The following is a 23,956-nucleotide window of genomic DNA, read 5'->3' as shown; positions in this document are numbered from 1 at the left end:
AAAAAAAAAAAAAAAGAATCATGTTTTAATAGGAATGCTGTGATACTTTGTGATATGTGTGAATTAAGTGATTAAGCTAGACAAACTGTATATTCTTTTTTTTTTTTTTGAGACCGAGTTTCATTTTGTTGCCTTGGGTAGAGTGTCATGGTGTCACAGCTCACAGCAACCTCAAACTCTTGGGCTTAAGTGATTCTCTTGCCTCAGCCTTGCAGGTAGCTGGGACTACAGGCACCTGCCACAATGCCCAGCTATTTTTTCGAGATGGGATCTCACTCTTGTTCAGGCTGGTCTTGAACTTATGAGCTCAAGCAATCCACCTGTCTCAGCCTTCCAAGTGCTGGGATTACAGGCGTGAGCTACCACGCCCGGCTCAAACTGTATATTCACACTATGAATCTTTTACTCCAATGAATTACAGTATTTACTGACATGTAGGCTTTTGTGAACATGGTTGTTAACTAAATTATAACCACAGCACTCACTGTGAAGAGGACTGTGATAACAAGGCATGTGGCATCCTGTCCTTGCTGCCTCACCAACATCCCCCACTGGCTTCCACCCTTCTAGGAACACAGGCTTCCCTGGGGCCATCAACAGGCCAAGTCCTCTCTCACCCCAGGGCCTTTGCACTTGCTGCCTCATCTGCCACCAGAGCTCTTCACCTGGACACCTGCAGGGCTCACTCCCCATGTGCAGTGAGGTCTCTGCTCAAACTCCTTATCATGTAGCACCTTCATGACTCTCCTGCTTAAAGGAGAAACCCAGCCCCTGAGGTGCTTTCTCCTTATTCTGTTTCATTCTCCCTCATGGCTCCCTCATGGCTCTGTAAAACTACGTTACACGTCTGTCTGTTTACTATCTCCCACACGGCACCACAAGTTCCCAGGGGGCAAGGGTTCTGTTCACTCACAACTACGTATGCCCAGTGATGAGAGCAGCTCCTAGAACAGGTTAGATGCTCACTTAATATCTTCTGAATAAGTGAAATATTTACAATTAAAATGCAAAAAGGTTGCAAAAAGACATTAAATGAAAACAGAGCAGTCTGGAGAACACAGCCAAGGGTGCATTTCTCAGTTTTAGAATTTGTCTTCCCCCCCATGTGTATAATAAGCTGGCAGACTCCCTACCATTGCAAACCTCCCCAAGCCCCTGGTCTCATCTATAGCTACTGCCTGTCTCCTTTGTCTCAGTTTGGCAAGGCTGGGCTCCTTGGGGCAGGGTCCAGGTCTGCCCCTGTGCTGACAGCAGGGCTCTGGAGGCAGGAGTGGCTACACAGAATTTCAAGTTCACTCCTATAGCACTTCAACTATGCCAATATGTATGTGGATTCCAAAAAAGAAGTGTTAAAAACCAATGGTACAAATAACAGACTAGTTTGTAAAGTTTTCTCAGTTGCAAAATCCCTGTATTGGGGAAAAGTTCACAAATACACCTGATTTCTGGTCCACATTTTTTTTTTCTATGCATAGAGAAAACCACAGGACATCACGCCAGGTTACGACAGTAATAGTGCCGATCATGGGAGCTTCTAGCATTTTTGATGAGCACCACAGACTCTTCTAACTCAAATATATCAACTAATGCTTAGAGAAAACCTCTAAGGTAGGTGTTATTGGTCTCCGTCTTGAGTTTACACAAATGACATTGAGGTATGTCATTTCCCCAAAGTTGGGTACAGTTGGTAAATATCAGAGTCTGGTTTTAAATGTAGAAATTTTCACCTTAATGTCCAAGCTCTTTAGCCCTTTGGCTGCCCAAGATAGTTCTGCTAAGAAGTACACACAGACATACATGCCTCTATCAACACCCATTAAAAACCCCTCATATCCAGTCACACGTTTGTATGACTTAATTTTAGTGAATTCTCATCCACTTGCTCTGAGACTAGCCCCTATGGGCTTTGCTGAGGAACCTCCCCCTGCCCTTTATGCCCTATGAAACTCTCCCGTTCACTGGCACCGAACAACCCCAGCCCATCCACCTGCATGAGGCCACAGATGCAGCTACAGCCAGGCAACCACTAGGTGGCACTATATAAAAACGGATGTCACTTTCAGCCCAGTGGATTGTTTCAATGGCGAACTACACTCAGTACTACTGTGAAACCAATTTACAATCACTCACACATGCATGTGAAAAATATAACACAACTATAGCCTAAGGATGAAGGAAGGAAGGGGAGGGAGAGGGGAAGGGAAGTGGGGGATGATAGAGGGAGGGTCGGTAGGGGCATCACACCTATGGAACATATTGCAAGTACAAGTTGGATCTATCAGCTGTAGAGCATAAATGTCTTAATCCTGTAATTGGGTAAAAGTGGAGAAGGCTATGTTGCTTAGTGAGATGTAAGCATTCCAATTTGTACAAACAATTAACACATTGAATCTTATGATGGCATAAATGTATTTATGATCTAGGTACGAATGATTTAATAATAAATAAAAGAACACAAAGGAGTAACATATATAGTTATAAAATAAATGTTATATATGTGAGGACAAGCTAAACAGAATTGTCAGTTTCATGCCTTTTCTTCAACTCACTCACAACCCCAGAGCACTGGATAATGCTATAGATCGTTTCACTTGGTTGAACCTCTGAGTTCAGTCAACTAGTTGGGTGGAATCTCTCTGAGTATTCAAATCAGTCTATAGAGGGTTCCAATTTAACAGACAAAAGGGGAAAAAATTAGAGCGAGCTGAACAGGCCAGGGAAACAGCCCTGGCAGGGTACAAATAAGCCCCAGGGGGACAGGGGGATAAGCTGCCATGAGCTGGAGTTTCCCCACCATCTGGCCTCTGCTGATTGCTTTACACAGATTAATTTATGTAACCCTAACACCTGATGAGCCAGAGTCTAGCACTAGTCTGTGCTTCACAGGTGAGGAAACCAGGATCAGATGCTTGTCACGTGGCCAAAGACAGACAATCAGCATGCGGAGACCCTGGGCTGAGACCAGGTACCGATCCCAGAACCCTAGTTCATGCCATAGTGCTATCTTGTTGCCCTGTTCTATTTTTCTTTTTTTGAATATTCTATTAATAATTGTCTTAAGATGCTGAAAACTGTAGCTACCAAAATGCATGGGGGTGTGCTCTTTCTCTTCCTGATCCTGTGAATATAGTTGCAGCTTCTTTTAAGACAGAGATGCCCAGAAGACCCTTCCTTCCTTATCCTGTGCCTGGCTCATGGAGCACCCCCGCCCCCATACACACGCACACACAACTTCAGCTTCCACCCAACAAGCTGGTGTTTATTCTTCTTCAACTGTTGTTTTATGTGTGGTTGGTCTGAGCTCCCACCTCTCATAACCTCCCTAAGAGCAGAGATGAGCTTCTGAATAACTCAGAGCACCTGGCATCAAAATCTGCAAATAGTAGGCAGGCAAAAGATCATCTGATTTACTTGAACTCCAAAATAGTAGTTCTTAGAAACGTGACAGACGAGAAGGTAAATAGTCATATAACTCCAGGCGCCAGGAATTTATTACCTCCTCAAGGCTTTGTCTCTCCTGTTTGTCCTCGTAGCCCGAAGTGTAGAAGTGCTCATAGGTGATAAGATCTGGGCGTTCAATATCATAAATTGCCTTGACCTTGGGAATGGCTGCTAAATCCTTGTAATCCAAGATTTCATTGTCTACTTTTGCCTGGCAAAGTGAACCAGAAAAAAAAAAAATTACTCTGTAGTCTCATTTCTTTGGGAAACTATGGTTAGTCTATTTCTTATCTTGTTTAAAAATGAAGACCTTAAACATAAAAACTAAAACACCTTGCTTAGCACAGTTCTACTCTCTAGAAAGTTGTCCATTTATAGAATACATCAAGCACGATTTTTACAAAAGTCACTGAAAGCTTAGGGGAAAGAAAAATGTGTATAGAATTCATTTAACAGAGAAACATGCAAGCCTTAAAGACAATTTCCTAAATTTATTACTGAGAAGGAAAAAGCTCAAACAGATGGTCACATAATTCTCTCAGATAGCCAAAAACAAGAGCTGCATATTTAATAAACTAAATATTTAAATATATTTGTGGCAGAATTGAAGAGCACTCAGACTCAGCCTCAGCATTATAAAATATACAATCAATCCTCAAATATCTACATGCAAAGGCAAGAAAGTTTCAGACTTGCATCCTAGTACTGTATCGTGCAAAGCATCTTTTGATCTGATCACTCCACCTATGGTCACACATAAATTTAATTACCTGAAGGAAAATATGATTGAGAAGACTGATGTATAAACATCAGACCTCATGACAGAAATAGAAATTATTTATAATCAGCTTCTGGTTTGGATTATTCATTCTGCTATTACAATCTACAAACTTACCTGCCCCAGAAATGTCACTTCTGAGAGTAGATACTTACATAGATGGTATGACCTGGTGAGCCAGGGATACTGGAGCCTGGTCTAGAATAAATACTCTCGGAGGAAGTCCTGGTAGGCTGTAAAACAAATTGTGACTTGTAAGATTTCAGGGCATGGCTTCAGAATCCAGTCTGGTCTAGGCCCTTAAGCTTTCCTGAAAACTAAGCTAGTTAATAACAAAAGATTTGTGATCTTTGTCAATAAAGGGAAATACAACTTAGAAGGAACAGCAAGTGAGAACTAGCTGTGCTATCCTGCTTTGAAAATGTACTGGTCCCTCTCTCTTCCTGTTCCCCATGAGAACTTTTCGTCCTACCTTCCCATACACCTCAAGGCCATCTGGCTCTCCATCTCCACTGCCCCAGCCCAGCCCCGCCAGCCCCTCTGCTCATCTAGGTTACTGCCTGGCCTCCCTTGTGGACTTCCTCACATCCACTTGGTACCCAGTGGCTACAGAGATCTTTTAAGAACATAATTTGGCTTGTCACTATCCTGCTTTTGGCTTCAGAGTCATGAAATCATGACTCCCAGGGGCTTGGGATCTTGTCCCTGCCTTTCTGTCTCACCTTGTCACTTACTGCCCATCACCACCCACACCACATGGCACGTGAGGAATCCCGCCTCACACTTCTTATCCTCCATGTCTCTGCCTGAAGGGTGCTCACTCCCATTTTTACTTGGCTGGTTCTTGATTTTCCCCCTTAATTCTTGGCATAAATATCACCTCCTCAGAGAGGCCCGCCCTGATTCTAATCCAGAGTTGGTCCCCTTCCCTGTCATTCTCATTTTTTCCTTCCTGACTACAACTTATAATTAGACATTTACTGGTTTCCTTGCAGCCTCTTGCTCTCATGCACTTTAGTCATGTTCTCTGCCCTCATCAAGTTCATCACTATTTCTTGTTACCGCTGTGTAGACCCAAAGCTTTGCACAGGTATGTAAAAGACATAAATCCTGGTTGAAGGGATGAGCTCGAGTTCACCCCTGGGGAGCAGACACTGAGCCTGTGGACATTTGGTGCAGGTTAAGTGAGTGATTTGGGCCTAACCACAAAGAGTCAGTGAGGTAAGGAAGGCTGGTGACTGGCCTCGGGAAAGATGAAAGAAACTGGACTTTGTGATCCATACGTGGAGATGTGGAGAGTAAGTGGTGAGTAAGGGAGGGAAACACATGAACCAGCATCAACCGCCTCCGCCCTTTGTTTAGCATATTCTGGAAAGCTCTACAGAGACCACCAAAGGCCTAGCCTCAGAACACTTCTGCCCCCTCTGTTGCAGGTATTTCCTGCAGAGGATAATTTATAGTTCTATGGCAGGAATAAGACTTTTTCCGCTTCTGTACTATTGCTACTGATATTTAACACCTTGAATACGGGTGCAACTGAGACAAAAGGACTCGGGAAGACTAGGGTGTCGCAGCACCAAATAATTCACACCTGAACAATGAAGGCCAACATGCCGGCCAGTTCCAGTCCCTCAGTGGTGAGCCTCACTCTGAAAGTAAGAAGCCACTGGAGGACTGTGATTGATCAGTCCTGGATGATGTCTCTGGGGCCTCTGAGGGGTATGTGGGGGGAAGACAGCACCCAGGTGGAGGTGCACCCGGCTCACCGCCCTGGGCCTCCCTTCCTGATCTGCACAGACAAGGGCTTTCTTTCTAGAGTTAGGCCAGTTGCGGATGTATCTCAGTATGAGAGAATGCCATGTCTGAGTGTGCTGATGAAGAAACAGTTCACATAACATCACTCGAAACATGTTCAGTTTCTACATCCATTTCCTAATCAAAAGATAGAAGTAGAGAAACCAAAACGCAGCCCTCCTTTCCACAGAGATGCCACCTCACAGAAAGCTGGACCTCCATCCGTCTTTGCGGGATAATCATTAACTACAGGTAGTTCTTTAGCTTTAGGTGGTCAGGATCTAGCATGTGCCAAATTCAGTGTCAAATGAAATCTCAGTGGCAAGAATCTCCCTAGCAGCTGGCATTTACTGGCCACTTCCTATGTGGAAGGTTGGTCCTGCCTCTGTTTCGCGTTTCATGAGAGATTATGCACCCCAGCCTCCCTGGAGCGCGCTCCACCTACCACACTTGGACTCTTTCCCATCGGAACTCAGAGATGGTAAGTAATTTGTCACAGTATATGGGGCAGCTTTCCTGCCAGGAGTTGACAAATACCCTTCCTCCCCTTGAGAACTCTATGGAGAGATTCTGAATCTTCTTGGAGACAGTGACTTCCTGGCTTTCTGGTGCCAATGACAATGACCTTGCACAGGCCTGTCTTATCTGCTAGGACAGTCCCTGATTTGCTGCCTCTCAAACTATGTTCAAGGCTTCAGTGACACATAGATTGTCTGTTTTTTGCCACAATCCCTAATGTCTCTCAAAATGTCTTTGCTCAACTGGTGGAGGTTAGAGGCCTCACCCTTTATAAACATCATAAAATTACTTTTTTAAAACTGAACAAGTTATCTTTTGAGTTTTAATGCTAAATATTTAGAGTTTTACATTTCAATTCTAAACATCTAGAATTCTAGACATACTGAATTTCAAATTAACACCTTGTTTATTATTAAGACTCCCTTTATTTTTCCAGCTCTTATTTTTATTTAATGAATATATAATTTGCTGTTCTGGCTAAGGCATCTTCCAAAGGTGCAGAGCTGTCCTCTAACCATATCCACTGGGGCTGAAACTCATGTCAACCTTGAAAGCCCTGACTTACTGACATCCTATCCTGCTTTCAAATCCCACCGACTGCTTCTTCTCTACCATCAACCCAACTCCAGCAGTATCTTGTGAGGCTGGAACAAGGTCTTAACAGACGATCCACATTTCTACCGATGATCCTTGCGTGTCATTATTTAACCTACATTACCATCTCAACCCACTCAGATGTTCAAGGTAACAGTGACCCAGTAATTACGAACTGAGTTTAATAACTAGACAAGTCAGCAGTCTTGCTTCTGGAATTCTCTGTGAGAATTATGATAAGCAGAGTCACTCTCTCATGTACATTATAAATGAGGACAGTTTCAAATATTTATCCCCAAAGGTCAAGTCTTTTTTTTTTTTTGGATGCCATCATTGGCAAATATATATTAACTATATAACAAGAAAGAAAAGGGGTGTGGTAGGGAAGTATGGAGAAGACAAAGTGATAAAGGATCATAAAGGGTGTATTCTCTCAAAGAATTCTGTCAATAAGATTAGGCAAATAGTTTAGTCCTGATTTTGGCTGAGAGAACAAAGGAGCCTTCAATGAGAACCCTCTAGTTCAGCGATTCTCAACCCGAGGGTCACGACCCACAGGCACTGTATTAAAGGGTTTCGGCATTAGGAAGGTTGAGCACCACTGCTCTAGTTGTACCTGGCTGTCTTTGCTCCAACTCTCATAGAGAGTGGTTCAGTCACTGCATCTTTGTGTATTCACTTTTGATTTCAATACGGTTTTGTTTAAAAAAAAAATTAACAACGAGAGGCCTCAGCAGAAGACTAGCAGTTCATTTCAACAAGAAAAAGTGGTATTTAATCCCTAATAAGTAGCTAGATGCTTGGAAAAAAAGCATCTTTTTGTATTCTGCATGAAATCCCCTTTAAAGACCCCTCACGACCCTCAGCTGGTTCTCCCCCGTGCTTTGGCTTTGTCCATCTTTCCAACCATGCAGAAGGCACAATCACACAATGAAAATCACTTGAAGAAATCCTTTTATGTTTCCACACCAGTGTTCATCCTTCTTCAAACACGGACCATTAAAAACACTGACCAGGGCTCTGTTTGTGTTGTAAATGGACAAACGACATTTTCCATTTGCTTTCAATCACAGGCCACCAAGCCCACGGCCCCCGAGAGGGGAGTGCTGCATAGCACTCTGGGGCCTCCCTCCCTGTCCCCCCCAGACCCCGCCAGGATTGAGCAGGAGCAGCGATGCAACAGCTACACCCATCTAGTCTGCACGTATCCAAAGCATGCTCTAAGGAGAGACAGACTACGGGCAGCGGCGGGCAACCGGATCGGAACGATCTTAGGAACGTCTATGGGACAACTACTGATAGACCCACACCTTACACTAAGTACTGCTGACGGGGACAGTACCTGCCTTGGGTTTTTGTTGAAGTTCACTAGACAAGGTGGTGATAATAGCTGCAGGAGAAGGAATACTATTAAAATCTGCACATACCGAATATCCATTTGCTCAGTAAAGAAAGGGTGAAGTCAACTCCTTTGGAAGAAAAAGGATTTGTGTTTGGAGAGGAGGCAGGAAGTGAGCACACACACACCCCTTCTCTGGAGATGGCTTCACAAACGCCATGAGCCTTTACGAGACCATCTTTCCTGTATAAATCTGAACACCTCGACGTCTGACTGACTCGGGAATTGCAGGGACACACTGAAGAGGGTAAGATCGCAGAAGGAAGTGAAAGCTGGCGATAAGCAGGGAGCCCTGTAGTGACGTGAGTGGAACCCGACCCCACCACGGCATGGCTCACTGCTCTACCCAAGGCCTCTGATTAGCTCCTTTAAAAAAAGTACACACGTGGTGTCTGTTCTGTATAGTTTAGATTTGCAAGTGCATTCATTATAATAGGTGAACGTTAGTTTCAAGGCAAAAAATCTCATGCCCATCCTATAGGTCAGTCAATTCATGCTTTAGCTTCCAAAGATACAGTTGAGGACCTCCTTTTTAGAATGAAAGCACATGACCCACGGAAGAGCCAGCCTTGGTCCTGGGAATACCACGGCTTTGTCTATGCGGAATCACACCCACGAAGTACTGAGTTTTAACTGGAGACAGAAGTGGCCATTTATACGAAACCAGAGTATGTTTTTCTTAGGTAATTCTAAATTTTCATCATTTTCCTTTACCTATAATTCAGGTGAGAGGGAAAAGATGGAGCGATTACCCAACACAAATAATGAAATGACTTTCCTGCTGTAAATCTGACTTTCCTCCATAGCAAAACCAGGACTTATTTCTGGGGCACCGTGTACTGAATATTCCCACGAGGAGTTGAGGTGGTTTATCTAATAACTAGGGGTGTTTAATTTTATGTGGTGGAAATGAACTGCCGTGTAGGTCAAAGTACTTAATAGATCACAGTATCTGTGCCTTGAGGACTGCACCGCTTGGAGTTTTCCGGCTTCCTCAAGGTTCTGGTGAGTCCTCCTCACCCGCCTGTGGGTGAGGTGAGACCCTGCCAGGTCCCAAGCCGTTTACAACTTTCTGTGATGGGGCTCGAGTTGACTTCATTGATATTTACAGCTGGGTGATGGGAATCAGATGTCCCTCTGGTACAACAGAAGAGGAGGAGAGAAGTTATTAAAAACAGATTTCTTCCCCACCCCTGACAAATCTCTTAAACTTGAGGATATGGAACAAACCAAAAAGCTTCACATTTGGGAACAGTATTTTTCTCTCAGTCGTAAAAAGCCATCACTTGGGTATAGCCTTAGGGTAACAAAATACAACACTATCTGGGTTAAGTATATGCTACTGGGAAAAAGAACAACAACAAAAAACTATTGAAAAAGTAACTTCTCGCCAAGCAGAGGCCCTAATTCTGAGCCATCCTCCTTTGTCGGGGGTGGGGGGTGGGGGGGAATCTTCAGCTGCTCCTCTGGGTTAATGAGGCTGATTTCACTGTGTGTGGAAACATGGCCACTGGAGCCGAAGCTTTCAAAGAGATTGAAGATTATGTGACAAATATTATTATACATCATGTCACAGGAGCACAGCCCCAAGGAGGGGCCTGAGGCTGGGAGCCAGAGCATCCCCGTCTGGGGCTGTCTTGCTATTTACGGCCTGCACAGCCTCGGGTGTGCTGCTTGGTCTGTCTTCATTCAATAGAGGAAGAAATGGGGGGGGGGGTGACCTCTAAAAGGTTTCTCTCTTGGCTCAAAATTCTAGGCTTCTGGGTTTTTAAACATTTTTATCATTAAGAAAGAAGGTAAAGTTTTAATAAAAATAGATAGAAAGCCAACTCTCCTCCTCCTTAGTACAGTTCTGACAGGCACAGTAAAAACGTGTGGCCCCGGTTAAAGCGCTGCAGCGTGATCCTGAATTGTCCGCAGGTGGTGGGATGGGTTTCATCTGGGCCAGCATGGGACTGTGGAAGGTCACTTCTAGTTTACCGGGCCAAGGTTTCCACTAATTCCCAGAGGCCCCTGAAGAAGGTCAAGGCTGTGTGCAGAGTATCATCTCCTGCCTGGCTAGTCCTGGCCCTGGCAGGTGGGGCGGCTTTCTCCCTACAACAGCTGAGCCACTATCTAACATCCTCCTCCTCCTGTCTCCCCTGTTGTTCTTGCTCCACCCCACTGCGGTGGAGACATGAGCTATGGGCTCCTGGGAGCCTGGTTCTAATTCTCGCTCTTCCACTTACCAGTAGGATAAACCTGGAGAAGGTACTTAACTCTGCTGGGTCTCAGTCTCCCCATCTGTAAAATGGGAATGAGATGAGCCAGCTGGCAGAAATCCTCATGGGGGAGCACCTGAGATTGTATGTCCATCCCCAGCCTCTGCCCTCAGTTGCTTTCTTTCCCACTTCACTGCTTTCTGTGGGCCAACTCCTCCCTCCCCAAGCACTGCTTTACAGCAGCACGCTTCTCCTGTTAAGGACCACTTCTCCTAGCAAGTGCCCCATGAGACCTTTCCCTCATCTGATATTCCCAAGAATGTGGCCTATGCGATGCATATCCAGTGATATGTTTCTGCGTCACCTCCTAATTACGTGTATATCCATCTTTTCTTTCCTACCAGGCTAAATCTGCAGCATCCAGCCCAGCTATATCCAGCTATATCCAGCCCATGAACTATACCTGGGCACTTGGCAGGTATTTGTTCACCAAACAAATGTGGCAACAGAACCCCCAGAGCAGCTTCTGATGTGCTTGCTTTAATAAAGGCAACGCTTTAGCTGCTGCTCTGCGTGAAAACATTGACCAGAGGAGAAAGCCAGAGTCAGAATGTGAGGTGCACTCGTGGGGTGAGAAAAGCATTGCCTTCTGCAGGAGCTGGAGAGGTTATGTGAGAAGGGCAGCCCCAGGGCAAAGCGACAGAACTGGCCCCAGACAGTGGCTCTGAGCCCCGCCCGGACACAGTGCCAACCTGCAGGGAAGGAGATCGTCCCGTGCGTCGGATCAGACTTTTGGGATAAAAGAAATCGGATGAAGATCGGTGAGGTTTTGGCAGCTGCCATGAAACATGAGAAAAAGGAGAATGAACAAAGAAATATTCTCAATTCAGAAATACTATTTAAAAAAATCTTAGGGAAAAACATAACTTGATAGTAAACATTAAATGATATTATTTTCGTTCAGTCCACATCTAAAAGCATATTAATTGGTCTTTATATTACAATGAATTTATCGAAGTTCCAATCCCCTTCAATTTCTATTTATTTTGGCATAGACATTCTTACAATATATGAAGGGTAAGAAGCCACTGAAGCCAAATGAGAGACATTCTTAAAAATCTGTTGTTACAAACGCCTCGTGAGTTTTTAAATATAAACAATGTGGATTACTCACTGGGGCGGCTGAAAGATCCTTAAAACATTTTCACTTTGCTATGGAAACTGTACTAATGGGACATGCCAGGAGAGGCACGGAAATCTTGGCTCAAGATTTGTGATGTGTAGACACACCCTTAAGAGAGCACAAGATTTATTTCTCTACTCAAAACCTATTCTCCCCTAAGCCCCATTGACGTCAGCGTGAACCCCAACTTTGGGCACTCGTACCTCTTGCCCTGCACACTCCTGGCTTCCCAAGTCCCGGAGGCTGACCCCACTTCCCAAGAGCAAAAGCTAAGTGTAGGAGAAAAGCTTTGGGACTCTCCGGAAAGCTTACTAAAGGAAGAAAACAATAGCTCCTCTTGGTCAGAACGGGTGGAAGTATTTTACTAGTTGTTTTCATAAGCTTATCTAGAGAGTTTTCCCTCAAGATGTGATAAAGAAAAAAAAATTTTTTTTTATCATGTTAGTGACACAGTCTGCAAACTCAAGCAATCCTAAGAGGGAAAAGACACATTCCTTTCAGTCTGGCCTCATCAGCATCCCTCTCTTCCCCTCCCAAAATACTTTATCAGGGGTGAAGGAAAAATGGTTATTTAAAAACAAAACAAAACAAAAAACCTAAAACGACACTATAAAGATAGTGCAAACCATTAGCCACTTGGGTGGTTTCTGGCAGCAGCCCCAAGGCATGTTGTGAATTTTACATTTATATGATAAACGTGACAATAGAACGATCTTTAATATTCTTGTATTTTATAAAGATAACTAATTTCCAAAGCATTTATGGTTCCTCAAAAATTCTACAGTGTAGTGCACAGGGCTGGGCGACTGCCCCTGTGTGTGGTGGCCCCCGGGCTCCCGCTGAAGCCTCATGTCTGAAATAGAGAGCGGAACCGTCCTAACATGCACAGAGGAATTCCTCTCCAGCTGTTCTTATCCAGTTATTTGAAGAAAAAGTGGTTTCTTTCTCCACTTAAAGTAGGCTTCATATTAATCATGGATTCTAAGAGAACGACTTTGGTTCAAAGTCACAGGGAAGGGGGCGGTGCCTGTGGCTCAAAGGAGTAAGACACCAGTCCCGTATGCCAGAGGTGGCACGTTCAAACCCAACCTGGGCCAAAAAAAAAAAAAAACCCCCCAAAAAAAAAAAAAAGTCACAGGCAAGGGACGAGTTTCTCAAACATCCCAATGGTGACTTGTCTCCATCTGATTTATTAATGTCAGTTGAAGAGGAAAAATAAAGCTTTTGTACATGTGTGTCATTGAAGAGAATAAAGAAAAGGCATTAGAGAATAAGAACTGTTATTCCTAAGGTGGCAGGCAAAGGGTCTAACCCAGAACGACTGGGTCTCGCTGGAGCCATTACTCTGAAGCTAAGTCATCCCCTGACAAGTCGCATGTGACCTCCCACCCATGAACTGGCTGCGCTGCTGCAGAGGATAATTTCTGCAGCCCCTGGTCCTGATAATAGCAGAGCAGGGAGAAGTTATACTGTGCACTAGAGTCTGGCCTCCAAAGTAAATCTAGGCCATTTTCCTTGAGACGGCAAGTGGAATGAAGCCAAACTCCAGTTTTTCCACACGTACCAGTAAGTTAGGTAACCTGAGGGACCGGGACTCATTTAGTCCGACTATCACACTGAAAAATACTTCACTGGGGGCATCTAAATAGGATATGGATTATGATCGTGACTTTGTGACTGTGTTCAGTTCTTTGCTTCTGAAACAGATGAAATGCTGCCATCCAGAGGTGTTCTGAGATTAATTAACACGCCTGGGCTCATCATTATTTCTCCCAAGGTCAATTTGGACTTAGAAATCAGTAAATTATACCAAGAGCTGAGCAATGGAAGCAGAGTTTGGGTTGGAGTGGTACATTACAGCTTAAGTACAAAAAAAAGTCTGGCAAGAAGGTCACCAGATGTTGCACTTAGAACTTGTATGAATCATTTTTTTCCCATCTGTATATTTTGACTTTTCCCTTGAACGCTTTCCTAAGAAGCTGACTGGTGAGGCAAGGCTTACTTTGTCTAGCATAAGCATTTGGAACAAAAACCTCAATGATAAATTTAAGGTAAGAGGGAACTTCCCTCCCTAACAAAATGGCCTTTGGAATTGGTTTGCTATAGGGGGAACAAGTCAGTAAAAGGCCATTGCACCCATACCCTAGCACCAAGAGTCAGTGACCAGGAAGCAGATTGCCTAAAAATGCACCTGACATCGCAGCTCTAATTGCTTCCTTACCCGCAGCTTTTCCTCTGTCTTCGTAGATTGCTTACAGTTGGGGTGCCAGACGGTGGAACCTGAAAGACACAAGTTAGAGTAAAGGAAAGGTACAAAGTCTTGTTAGACAGAACTTCTGAGAAGGGCTCATCTTCCCGTCACAGGAGTGTTAGAGCCCCAGGCCCCGTAAACCACGAGCCTGAAATCAAACAACTTCAAACTCAGGCCTGAGCTTGTGTTATAAAGGTCATCATTCCAGACCACAGAGATCACTCACTGGGCAGAAGTGTTTTAGTGCAAGAGATGTTTAATTCTTGACTGGCTCTTTGTACTTTTAAACCATATTATTATTCTTTAAAGGTAAGGTCTAAGTGCTTACTCCAGAGCTGCATTTATCTTCAGAAATGTAAGTCCTGTTTATATAATATCAAAACAAGCAATTTTGTTGAGCCAAATAGTCAAGCCAGTTAGTCCATATCCAGAAGCAAAACTTGCTTGAATTTTTCATAGACCCAATTATACACAGTTACCTATACCTAAATAAGAAATTAAGCCAACTGGTAGGAAGGTTGAAAATTATGTTATAAATACAAATGTTTCCTTTAGATTTCAACCTTTAATTTTTTAAAAAAAGTCTTTACTTTGAAACTAGTAAAGTAAGTACATAGGGTTATTTTCTCTTCCCGGGTGAAAAGCTTCACTTTTTAAGATTATCTCTGTTTCTTGGACTATGGGGCACCTTCACAATGGTACCAGCATCATGGAATTAAGCAAAACACTATCTCTAATAGAAGTTCTTATCTTCTAAGAATCCAATGCCTGCTCTCATACGTCATGTAAATGATTATGGGTAAGGATGATATATAAGCCCCCTGTCCATGTTCAAATGTGGAGATGGGCAGAATTTAAACAAATAGTTAAAAAGACTAAAGCAAATAAAGTTACTATATTGAAAGCAGTGGGCAAATTACATACCTTACATAAATATAAGATCTGTAGCAGATTCAGACTTATCTGCATTGCATGATTTAAAATCTTTATCTCTGTGTACTCAAAAAGTCACCAACTTAAAATAGCTCATGAATGACTTTATACCACAGAGCTATGATAAAATTAATGCCAGGAAAAAATGCTTTTACATCAGAAAGATATTTTCATTCCTATTGAACAATCATTTTCATCTTATTTAACCCAGGCCACCCCCTCCCCCGGAAAAAAAAAAAACAAAAGGAAAAGAAAAACAAACAAAAAGCAGACAGATGTACAGGCCCCTTTAGCACTAACACTGGCTCAAAGGCTGAGTACAAAGCATAGGAAATCCTCTGAGCGTGGAGAGCACAGGGGTCAGGCCCCGGGGAGGCAATCGCGAGGAAGGTTCTCAGGAGGAGTCACTGGCCAGAACCCCGGGTCTGCACACAATGGCAACATTGTTCTCTGGAGGTCAGACACACAAGGAATGTGACTCGGACAGGACATCAGATGGTGAGGAAGATGAAAATGCTCATTCTTCAAACATGTGCCAATAAGGGAGGCGAAGGGTACCAGAGCATGACTGCAGAAGGTTTAGAATGATCCCTGGATTCCGAACGCAGCCTTAACAGATAGTTGTCTACTTGTGGTGTGCACACGCTGTCTTTGTGCCACCCTCTCCCTTCAGCCTGCGTTGCCGCTTCGGACCTGCAGGATGGCGCCTTGAGCCTTTGCCCCTGTTCTCTGCAGAGGCAGGGTTGGCCTGCACCCCTGTGTCTTTGCTTTTTGAGTACTCTAATTGACACACTCAAATCTAATGCAAAGCCTAGAGACCAAATGAAGCCTCAGTCTGCTTTGTGCTGAAAAATGCAAAGTGACATCCGTCTATTGCCTCTGCACATGGACAGCCTTTTCTTGGGAAAATGTGTCACAGAACGCTGGAGTGAGACCACAGAGGGGGGCGCCTGTCACTTGCCTTCACAGGGTCCTTCAAAATACAACGATGTTTCTAATGACAGTTTTTCAGAGCGATTATTCTAAAGCTAAAAGGAAGTCTGGGTTGTCAGTTTCTTGTCTAGCTAGATGTTTGTAGGGGACAGCAACCCAGGCCGTATTTACTTTAATACTCAGGCATCATTTCTATAGACTTTTTTTAATGGACAAAAAATATTGAGAGAGCCAAGCAAACCATTAATTAAAAATACACATAGCATTATGTGTAAACAGAAATAAAGAGATGACTCGTGAAAGCGCTGGAGACCTAGTAATTACCAAAGCCAGAAAGCCACAGCAGCTCTACAGCTCTTACTAATTTTACAGCTAAAACTTGTCTGATTAATGAGTCTCTTTCCAGCTAAAAATAGTAAAATGCTTGCACAGATGGTACCATTTGACTAGAAGAGAATCCTCTCCTAAAGCCTTTCTGAGAAGCTTTGGAATTTGAGAGGCAATAAAAACTGATCATAGTTTTAGGGTGGGAAAGTTTCTCAAAATTATTTTCAATTAAAATAAATCTGACGGCTCTCTGATACAATGAGTACTTCCCTGTCATCACCAACTTCTTGGATTCTCTTTCAGGGACCCTGGACGTGTTCTCCTGTGTTAGCTCTCATTCTGTCTCCGTCTCGCCCCCTTAACAGGAGAGGTGTGTCATCTTAGTGGGATGAAATACGTCTGTGATGTAATTCACCAAGTCTGCGATTATCTTCTTGAATGCCCACAGAACAGCAACCTGGGAGGCCGCTCACACACACAAATCCTTCTCACAGGACAGTGAAAGGAGGACAAAGTAGCTGTCAGATAAGTAATATTTCTAGAAACGCTTTCTCTCTATTAATCTTTTGCTTCCCAAGCACATTCCCAGGGAGAGGCGGAGAGGACATATTGCTGATCGATTGCACTCTTCCTTCACAGCGCGGTATCAAGGTCCAGTCCTGTTTGTTGTAAGGAAGGGGCAACCCCGAGTTCATTTGTTAACAGCCTCGGGGGCTCCCTGCCAGCACGTCAATTGCTCAGCTGATTCACAGTAACTGATGAGGTAACTTTTGGCCACATTCATGTTGGATTTGGGTAGCCTCACAGCGAATAAAATGCCTCCTTTAAAAACAGTCCATCAAACAGCAAGATTTTCTTTTTCTGAGTAGGGAAAACTAGAGTTCTCAGTATCCCTTACCTTGAAGATACATTTCCTCTCCTTCTGTGAACATCTGGTTGCACCTGCTGCATCGTGCACAGCTGGGGTGGTAATGTTTGTCACCTGCCTGCAAGAGAAAAGGTAGGGGACATTTGGTCTGCTCCTCGTCATGGCTCTCAGACACTCTCCAGGGCTTGGGGATTTAGAAGAAAAGAGAAGACTTTGGAAAAGGAAACACAATTGTTCAATCGACCTAACTTCCTAAGCCAGCAGCACTAGAAGCTAAATCCGACCTCGTTGGAACTGGAAGGGACTGGACGACCAGCTCGTCCTCCCCGCTGGGTGAGGCTGCCTCTCAGGGCTTCCGGCTTCCACGGTTCTCTTGACCTGGGCTTTGCTGGGCAGCTGCCAGTTACACACCATCTGCCTGAGATGAGTCCCCTCCATCTCCCAGAAACCCCACCTCCCAAACATTAATGTTCAAATTTATGTTGGAGGCTAATGTTGCTTTATATGAACCCCCCAAAGTAATGATCTTTATATTTAGCAGGTTCTTGCTTTCTTGGCTAAACAATCTGAAAATAATAAGTTTGCACCAAGGTGAGAAAAACCATCATAAAACCATAGTAAAATACATTATCTATTGCTTTTAGCTCAGAGGGAGGCCAAATTCTCTTCTATGCTGCTTATCACGATCTTGTTCCCATGTTTTCTGAGGAAGGCATTCTTCTGAGGGGCTCCGCATGGGCATTTCACATTCCTAATGTGACAGATGCTATCACAGCAGGTGTTGACTTTCCCAAAGCAAAGTGTCACTGGACACAGGGACAATTCTCTAGACAGGTGCCCAGTCACATCAGGGTCAGGCTCCCAATGCATGCCTGACAAGAACAAAATCCTTTCACTCACAGTCTAGCAAAAAAATCATCACCAGCATAAAATGATCAATTGAACTCTGTGATTAAGTCCTTTTCATCAATCAATTGTGAAAACATCTCTTTTGCGCCGACCATGTACAAGGCAGTGCTGAGAAAGAGAAGTGGCTGCATCCTGCACCTGAACCTGCATGAACTTCAGACGGCAGGGGGTGATTCACTCCTCACACTTTCCTGGAGAAACTGTAAGAGCTGCTTCCCAACTAGAGTGTGGGATGGTGGTCAGGTCCTCAAGATAATCAAGTGGGAAAAAAAACTTATTTAAATGAGAAGCTAGGAATGAAATCTTTTCAGTAACGTGTGCCAGAAAATTCCAGAAGTGGGGATATGATCTTGTCCAGGCGATATTTTTATTTAAAAAAAATTTTTTCTTTTTTTTTGGGCAGGAATTGGGGGTGGGAGTGAACATGATAAGAGAAGTATAGGAAATATCAACACAAAATACTTTCAGCCTTTAAGACATCTGGGGTCAAATGTGAGCGGGGCTGGGCCTGGCAGTTCACACCTGTACCCTCACTCTGGGAAGCCAATGTAGGAGACTCACTTGAGGCTAGGATTTTGAGACCAGCCTCAGCAAGAGGGAGATCCCATCTCCACAGAAAACAGAAAAAGTAGCCAACTATGGCAGCATGCACCTGTGGTCCCAGCTACTTGGGAGGCCAAGGCAGGAGGATCACTGGAGCCCTGGAGTTTGAGGTTGCAGGGAGCTGTGATGAGGCTGCTGCACTCTACTCAGAGTGACAGAGCAGGATCTTGTCTCAGGGAAATAATAAAACTTATTAAAGTGATGTATTCACAATCAAAATACCCCCAGGAGTCTCCTTCACAGACTTTAATAGTCTGCTTCTCTATGTTCGCATGGAAGAAAAAAATACACAAAAATACAAAGCCCCCATCTCTTGGAGATACGACACCTGGGCTGAGTGTCATCCTAGGGAATACTACCCTGAGGGAATATTTTTGCCTCTTGCTATAAAAAAAATTTATTCTAAGGCTACAGTAATTAAAATACTTTAAAACATGTAAGAGTAGAACTTAAATCAGAGGGACCAGCTGCCTGGCCAGACCTGCAAGAGAATTTAGTTTGTGATAAAGGTAATGTTTCAAATGAGTTGGTGAGGTACTGGGTCTCTACTTAGAGAAAGATAAATCTAGATCCCTAACTCATAAGCTATACAAAAATAATTCCAGACAGCTTACAAAGCTAAAAGTAGAAACAAAATGATGGAAGTCCTAGAAGAATATATAGGTGACTATTTTTAAAAACTTGGAGTAGGAAGGCTGCCCTAAACAAGGAAAATCAAGACATAGACAATAAAGAAAAATAGCCCAGTCCTGGTGGCTCACACCTGTAATCGTAGCACTCTGGGAAGCTGAGGCAGGTGGATCGCTTGAGCTCATGAGTTTGAGACCAGCCTGAGCAAGAGTGAGACCCCATCTCTAAAAAACAGCTGGGTGTTATGGTGGGCACCCGTCGTCCCAGCTACTTGAGAGGCTGAGGCAAGAGGATCTCTTGAGCCCAAGAGTTTGAGGTTGCTGTGAGCTGTGATGCCATGGTAGTCTACTGAAGTTGACTCCAAAAAAAAAAAAAAAAAAAGTAAGAAAAATAATAAAAATTTCTAGACAGAAAACAATGGTAAAAGAGAAATAATTTTTAGAAAATACTTTCTATTCATTTCAAAGGATTATTATCCTGAATATATAAAGAGTGTCTACAATAAAAATAAGTGGCAATATGAGCAAAAGGAAATTTCTATGGAAAATGCAAATGATCTAAAAAACAAAGAATTCATTCAATCCTACCAGTAATTAGAAATACAATTTAGAAAAAAAAAACTTTCTTCATCAAATTGGCAAAGATAGAAAGAAGACTAATGTAAAAAATAATAGGCATTCCTATCAAATAGGCTGTCGGTGAGCAAAATCCTTTTTTGAAGGCAACTTGGAAACATCAATTAAAATTCCCTATGTACAAAGTCCCACATCACAATTCCACTTCTAGAAACCTATCCTAGTGAATTTCTCACTTATGTGCCCAAAAGTGTAAGTATTAAAGATATTCAGTACTGTGTTACTCATAACAGCAAAAAACAAACAGAAAACAACCCCAAAAAGGAAGTATTTAAATGAAACATTGAATCATACACAGCCATTAAAAAAAAAATGAAGTAAGCTTATATGCACTTACATGGAAAAAGTATACACTAATATTACTAAAAGAAAAAAAAATAAGCAAAAAATAATGCCGATAGCATTTTGCCACATACAGTAGTGGCCGGAAATGTGGCCACGCTGGATTCAAATCCAGTTTCCTTACTGTGGGATCTTGTGCAGGTGACAATCTCTCAAATATTCAGCTTCCACATTAGTAATGAGGTGCCAGTTCCCAGCATATCACAGTAAGTTCTCTTTTTTTTTGGCAGTTTTTTTGGGCAGGGGCTGGGTTTGAACCCACTACCTCCAGCATATGGGGCCAGTGCCCTACTCCTTTAAGCCACAGGTGCTGCCCTACAGTAAGTTCTTTAAAAGCATTACTTAACACCTTCAACAATGCAACACAGCAGGCACTGTTACTATCATTTATGTTAGGGAGGCCACACATGTATATGGATACCGATTTTATTTGTGTGCCCCACTTCGAGAGCAGATGGGAAGAATGCACACCGACTGGTTTGCTGTGGCTGCCTCTGGGCAGAGAGGTAGGGTCAGGGAAGAACTCAGGCCAGCGGGCCCCACTTTCTCCTTGCAGCTGTCTATTTCGTCTCAGCCTTTTGCACCAACAATGTATTTTTTTGTTACTGTGGAAAAAGAAAATAAAGACCAAGAGGAAAAAAGTCCCCATCTCTTGGAGATAATGACACTTAGGCTGAACGTTCAGCCCATCCTGTACTAGATATGGGGTCTCAAGCAGGTCACAAAATCTTGGACCCTCAAAGTGGAGATGATGGTGGTGGTGATGACAGGGGTGATGGAGGTGGGAAGGCTGGGTAATACTAAAAACGAGTACTTTTAATTGTGATTATTCTGTGTCAGTTACTGCTTACATATCACAAATATTTAGTCAGTTTTGTATCATAATAATCAAAAAAGGCGGCAGGAATTGTTGTTACTCCCACTGTATAAATGAGGAAGCTAAGGCCTGGGGCGGGGGTTGAGTGTTCATAGTCACATAGTTAGAAGTGGTGGGTCCAGGATATGAATTAGGGGAGCTTGGCTCTGGAGTGTGTGCGCTTAACCTGTATCACAGCTAAAAACCAGCCAGTACTTCACTGCTGTAATTACCACTCAGGGATGCTGAGGGGAATAAAGAAGTGACGTTTTGAAAATGATGTGACACACTGCAGAGAATAATGATGATGATGACAGGAATAAAGACATAAGAATTCTGCCCAGAGATCAACTCTGCCCAGGGCCATTCACAAAAAGAAGGTTCATTAGTGTGATCTGGGATGCTGGCAAAAGCCTCTGGGCTGCTTACCCTTTCCCAAAGGCAGGCACAGGAGACTTTCTGTGTTCTATCAACTGCAAGGTAGACGGAAGCTACATCAAGAGCCCCCGTGCCAGGGCTGAGCTCTACAAAGCATCAGCAGAAACACTGCTAAGAAACAACGTCATCAGTCTTGACCCGTGCACCTGATTCATCCCGAGATGCTGGACATGTCCAAGAAATCCAGCGAGCCAGAGTCACAGGCAGTTACCAAGCCATTCGAGAGTCATTTTGTTTTTACAGCAGTGCAGGCCTGAGGTGCCCCAAGGTCAGGTGCTCAAAGACAAGGGAGCCCCTTGTGTTCACGGGTGAGCTGCCCCTCCTGTTTCATTTCTCCTTACACAGGCACCCACAATGGTTCGCAGAGGAGCCATGTGCACAGGGCCAGGAAAAGAATCAGAGCTGAACACAGACCGGAAGTCATATGCAAACTCACCAAAAATTAGATGTAGCTGAATCAAAATCATTTAAATTGGAGTCATTTTTAGAAGAAGAAGAAGTATTTCAGATCATGAGCAAAATGGAAGACTAAATAACACCCATATAAGGAACAGATAGTAAGCACACTATTTACTGCAGCCAGGAGGCTACTGGTGAAAACTTTTAAAGCCCAGTAGGGGTTTTGTCCTGGCAAAGGATTGTGTGAGGGTGTGTTTACCCAGTTCCTGGCCCCAGGCACACACAACTGCAACTCTACCTATGCCTGGGCCAGAGGGATGGAGCTGCCGGAGCTGCCGGAGCTGCCAGAGCTCTATCATCACTATTCTCCATCTATCTCTACAACTTTACTTCCTCATTTTCCACACAGTCAAAACGCACATTTTTTTTTTTTTTGAGACAGAGCCTCAAGCTGTCCCCCTGGGTAGAGTGCCATGGCATTACAGCTCACAGCAACCTCCAACTCCTGGGCTCAAGCGAGTCTCCTGCCTCTGCCTCCCAAGTAGCTGGGACCACAGGCGCCCGCCACAGCGCCCGGCTATTTTTTGGTTGCAGCCGTCATTGTTGTTTGGCGGGTCCGGGCTGGGGATTCGAACCCGCCACCTTAGGTGTACGTGGCTGGCGCCTTAGCTGGTTGAGCTATAGGCGCCGAGCCCAAAACGCACATGTTAACAGATACCTTCTGGCCAGCACTGAACCCCATGAACAATCAACAGTCTGCTTATTTAGCTGAGTTTTATGCCCATACATGCAAAGTGCTAAAAATTGCTTACCTTGAATAGTATAGATTAAATCGGATCTCTGTGGTTATCACTGCTGTTTTGTTACTCTCTAAATTGAAAGATAAACTTGAGCATACAAGCCAAAATTCTGGGGAAATAACATCTGCCTAGAAGCAGCATTTAGTAAAGTCACCAATTTTCCAAACCCATTGTCTGGAAGAGTAGACAGGAGTTCTAAACTCCTTGTGGATAAGGGTACAGGGAAAGCATCACAGGGTTTGGAATCAGAGGATGGAGGCCTTGGTTTGTTACCCATGGGCCTCACTTATGTCACTGCTCACCCTTTTCAAGCCCACGACACGCACCTGAAAAATGTGAAGGGCTGGATAGACTGTTTAAAACCCATCTAGTTGTAAAATTTTGTTTCTGTGTAAAATTCATACGCAATTCATACGTCTACAGACTCCCATAGCACTGCTAGCAGAAAAGCAATTTGCAAAGAGAAAGGACATTCTTGGTGGCAGAGAAGGGAGGTTAACCAGTGACTCTATGGCCTAGGGGAATTCTGATGCCCTAACTAAGCCTGAGACTATTACAATATGCTTCTGGGAGTACCAAAAGAGAACTATAGTCATAGAATCCATCCTTTGACAGATGGCTGCTCGTCTGATAACCTGCTCGGCTCCCGGAGTACTGGTTTCTCTTTCCTCCGCTTCTCTTGGCCCTGACGGTCAGCCTTCATTCATCTGTCACTTCTACCCTATTTATGTCCAGAAAGGACTCGCAGGTGCTTACCAGAGAAGGCCATGACTTAAAAACAATTGATCAAACATCCTAAAAAAAATCAAAAGACTCTAAATTCAGGCAAACATGTTTGTTTTGCTGTTAGCTTCTTAGTAGATGAGGCCAAAGGGGGAATGGGACAAAGGTCTCACTGTCTGAAAACACAGCCACATACAATTGTCACTAGAGGGGCAAGATTCTCTGATTCTAAACTCCTAAGTCACTGTAGGCTGAAGCTCTGTAAGATCTTCTTCTGTGCTGGGTTTTATCCCAAATACTTTAACTGAATTGTAGCCCAAAAGCTGTTGGAGATAGATGCCATTTTATAGTCTTGTTCTATAAGGAAGGAAACTAACTTGTTTCACTCAAACCTCCCAGT

General features: G+C 43.7%; 1 protein-coding gene across 12 annotated transcripts in view; it reads right to left on the bottom strand.

Annotated features, from left to right (window-relative positions):
• Window positions 1-23,956, bottom strand: part of ABLIM1 (actin binding LIM protein 1) — a 333,243-nt gene that overhangs the window by 29,385 nt on the left and 279,902 nt on the right. For 7 of the 12 annotated variants that reach the window (XM_023511749.1, XM_023511747.1, XM_023511750.1 and 4 more), the window contains 4 exons: window positions 17,252-17,339; window positions 14,131-14,189; window positions 4,375-4,452; window positions 3,497-3,652 (listed from right to left, as the gene is read on the bottom strand). In XM_023511749.1, the coding sequence (XP_023367517.1) occupies window positions 3,497-3,652; window positions 4,375-4,452; window positions 14,131-14,189; window positions 17,252-17,339 (381 nt within the window). The other 5 variants (XM_003787146.3, XM_023511754.1, XM_023511752.1 and 2 more) reach the window with 5 other exon arrangements.

Source organism: Otolemur garnettii, unplaced genomic scaffold (genome assembly GCF_000181295.1).
Source record: "Otolemur garnettii isolate 467f Iridium unplaced genomic scaffold, OtoGar3 scaffold00021, whole genome shotgun sequence".
NCBI lineage: Eukaryota > Metazoa > Chordata > Mammalia > Primates > Galagidae > Otolemur > Otolemur garnettii.
Note: the sequence above shows the minus strand (reverse complement) of the source record. Positions and strands in the feature narration are given on the sequence as shown.